This window comes from Neophocaena asiaeorientalis, unplaced genomic scaffold (genome assembly GCF_003031525.2).
Source record: "Neophocaena asiaeorientalis asiaeorientalis breed wild unplaced genomic scaffold, Neophocaena_asiaeorientalis_V1.1 scaffold242, whole genome shotgun sequence".
Classification (NCBI taxonomy): Eukaryota; Metazoa; Chordata; class Mammalia; order Artiodactyla; family Phocoenidae; genus Neophocaena; species Neophocaena asiaeorientalis.
The window spans coordinates 8,788,018-8,791,180 of record NW_020172451.1 but is presented as its reverse complement, the minus strand read 5'-3'; the positions used below and the strand labels follow the sequence as shown (position 1 = coordinate 8,791,180).

Genomic DNA, 3,163 nt, shown 5'->3' with positions numbered 1-3,163 from the left:
GCCGCGAGCCAGGGGAGGAGATGAGGGCCGCCGCCCGCCCGCCCCGTCTCACCTTCTTTACCTCAGGAGCCAGGGGCAGACAGCAATACTTCGTCCGCGACCTGGCCGCCGCGCCGAGCCGCCGGGGCTGGGGGAGGAGCAGGGTCCGGGTTGCCGAGGCTCAGATGGGCTCAGCGTGGTCCTGCCCGTGCATATACGTGTATACATATGCATATACATAGAGACAGACATATATATTTATTTATTTTTTCTACTGAGAGCTTATGACTTCCAGAAAGTGCTAAAGTTGGGGAGTGTGGGTCCGGGCCCAGACGGGGCTTTCGCCTGATGTTTGGGACCCAGGCCAGACCCACTCCAGGGCAGAAGGTCCTGCCGGGGCGTTGGCAGCCGTGATTTCTGGCGTCTCCCCTGGGCTGAGAGTAGCTTGGAGAGGGCTCTCAGGCCTCCGAGGGCCCCGTGGCCAGGGAGACAGGCCCAGAAGAAGAGGTGGGATTCAGGGTGCATTTTTTTCCTTTAAAGAAGAAACGCTGCTAAGATCCCACCCGTCCACGTGTTGGGGTGTCTGTCTTGTTCCCGAGCGTCTAGTTGCTGTGACAGTCTTTTGTAGATGCCCCAGGGCACACAAACTCTCTTAGTCAACCATTTAGGTGTCTTTCTTTAGAAAAACCAGGGGTGAGTAGTCGTGTTTTTTTAGGGCAGGGGTGGGGGGAAGGGCATCTCCAAGGCTGGGCAGGGGCCTCTGCCTCAGGTGAGGTCCTTGGTCTGGGTGGCTTTGCCCCAAGGAGGCTGAGGGCAGCAAGGCTGCAGGAGGGAGAGGAAAGGTGGAGGCATTAAGTAGATGAGATGCTTGAAGGTCAAGGGAACCCGCCTGGTCTGTGCTGGTCGGGCTGCCCCTGGGGCTCTTGGGCTCGAGCAGTCAGTGGCTGGTTACTTATTGCCTTCTATCCCCCAGGTGGTCCCTGAGCCACGGCCATTCCAGGAGGTTGTACTGCCCCCTCCCCTCACAACCCCCTGTCCCCTGAGCTACTCTGCTGCCCCTCTCCCCACCCTCCATGGAGTTCAGGGTGAAGCAGATCTGACAGGATTCTAAGCAGGGGTGACGCCCAGCCTGACACCTGGAGACCACATCCTCCCCCCTCCCGCTGCTTGTCTCTGGGTCTCTGTCTCATACCCATCACCCCCACTTTCCCAAAGCTGCAGTGCTTCCCAAATGGGTCACGGACGGGTATTTTTTTATTTGACTAGTTATGCATTTATTTTAGTATTTATTAGAAAAAAAACAGTACACTGACCCCATGATTTCACAGACATATTGCTGAGGTCAAGGCTAGTTTCTGAGCAGTGAACGGACTTGAAGTCAGTCTGAAGAAGGTTGGGAAGTGGTGGTGGAATGGTCTGCGGACACACAGGGGTCATGGGGTGGGAAAGGCTGGGACCCACTGTGCTTCAGGAATAACCAGGCCCTTTGCCTGTGTGAGATCGTCTCAGTGGCTTCAGCTGGGCCCCGCTGAGGAGCCCTTGACCTTGTTCCCAAACCCTGACCTTAAAGAGTCTGGCTTTGGGCTGGGCTGCAAGTTGTGGGGAGGGTCTGCTTGACGGGCTCTGGGTGTCTTCTGGGCAGCGTCGGGCCCCCTGGGGCCTGGGTATCGTGCACAGGGAGAGGGCAATGTGGCCTGCAAAGCCTTTCCCCCAGAGCTGGTGGGGGGAAGGGTTGCCAGGCCCACTTTACACCTGAGGAAACCAAGGCCCAGGGAGGTGAAGGGGCCACCCCAGGATCCCCCGGGGCCTCGGGCACCTGAGTACCTGGAACGTGAAACAGTGACCCTGATTTTCAGAGCAGGTGGATTCAGAAGCCATAGCCTGGCGGCGCGCCTCTTGCAGGGGGCGCCCGTTGAGACCTGGCTTTGCCCCTGAGCTTCTGGAGCCCCCCTCTCCTCGCCCAGAAGGGCGGTGGTGGGCAGTCCTCTTCGAGGGGTCGCTATGAGGACACACAAGGCGATGCCCAGACGCTGTGCTCCCTCCCAGGACGGGAGCCTCCAGAGTGGGAGGCTGGCTGGGCCTGGGGTCGTGTCCCCTCCTGCCCCCAGTGGCCTGTTGGCTGGTGAGGGAGGCCGGGCCCAAGTCCCAAGCCTGCCCCAGAGAGCCTTGCGCTGGCTGCCTTTTCCACGCCCATGGCTTCATCACGGGGCGGGGGTGGGGGTGGGCGCTCGCTCGTCTGGGGAAGAGGAGGGCTCGGGCAGCCTGCCCGGCTCTGCCTCGCCCTCCCTCCCAGCTCCATGCTGGCCCCAGCCATCGAGGTGGAGGAGAGGCCACGCACACAGTGGCTGCGCACGGCAGCATGTTCCTGGAGGGACGTGTGTGCCGGGGGCCGGAAGGTGGCCAGTGGGACCTGAGAGGACCGTGTGGAGGGTGGGTTGGCGTCCAAGGGGATGGCATGTGACACTGGTCAGCGGCTTCCGTCTTCTGGGCTCAGGTGTCATCCTGTTTACTCTGCATGGTGGCCCTGAGCCGTGTGCACTGCTGCTCCAGGCACAGACCAGGGAAGTGACTTTCTCGGTGACTTTCTTGGTGTCACCGGGTTATAAGTGGCTGGGCAGGGAACACATCCCGGGCGAGTCTGACACAGAGCCATCCTTTTACCCTGAACTGAGTGACCCCAGAACCAGCAGACACGTGGGAAGAGTGACCCAGGCATCGCCTGAGCGATGGTGTGAGGGCTGGACAGAGCAGGGTGGTCTGGAGGTTGGCATAGCTGAACACGAAGCATAGAAGTTTTGCCTGAGGGAGTTGTGGGAGATGGGGCTGGCTCCTGGAGGGTCCCAAATGCTGACCCCAGGCACTTGGCCTTTTTCCTGGGAGCTACAGGCGATGGGGGACCAGGGAAGCTGTGATTGGCCAGGAAAACCCCAAATGGCTAAGGGTTGGGTGAATAGCCCCTCGGCCCTCCCTGATCCTGTGGCCTGTCCATCACAAAAGCACAAACCTACCCTAACCCACATGGCCTGGCCCTGCGGAGAGTGAGGACCCTGGTGCTGGACACCCCAAGCTGTCTGTTTGCAGGCTTCTGCAGCGTGGTGGCTGGTGGGCCCCTCAACACCTGTACAAAGGGACCCAAGACCAGATGGGGCATAGTCTACCCAGCCAGACCCCTTTCCTGTCCCCT

General features: G+C 60.3%; 1 protein-coding gene across 1 annotated transcript in view; it reads left to right on the top strand.

Annotated features, from left to right (window-relative positions):
* The window catches only part of CACNA1I (calcium voltage-gated channel subunit alpha1 I), a 53,959-nt gene extending 51,566 nt beyond the window's left edge, over nt 1-2,393 (top strand). The window contains exons 34-35 of the mRNA XM_024737412.1: nt 1,944-2,101; nt 2,273-2,393. Coding sequence (XP_024593180.1) covers nt 1,944-2,101; nt 2,273-2,393 — 279 coding nt within the window. The remainder of the gene's footprint in view (nt 1-1,943; nt 2,102-2,272) is intronic.
* Nucleotides 2,394-3,163: the final 770 nt, after the last annotated feature.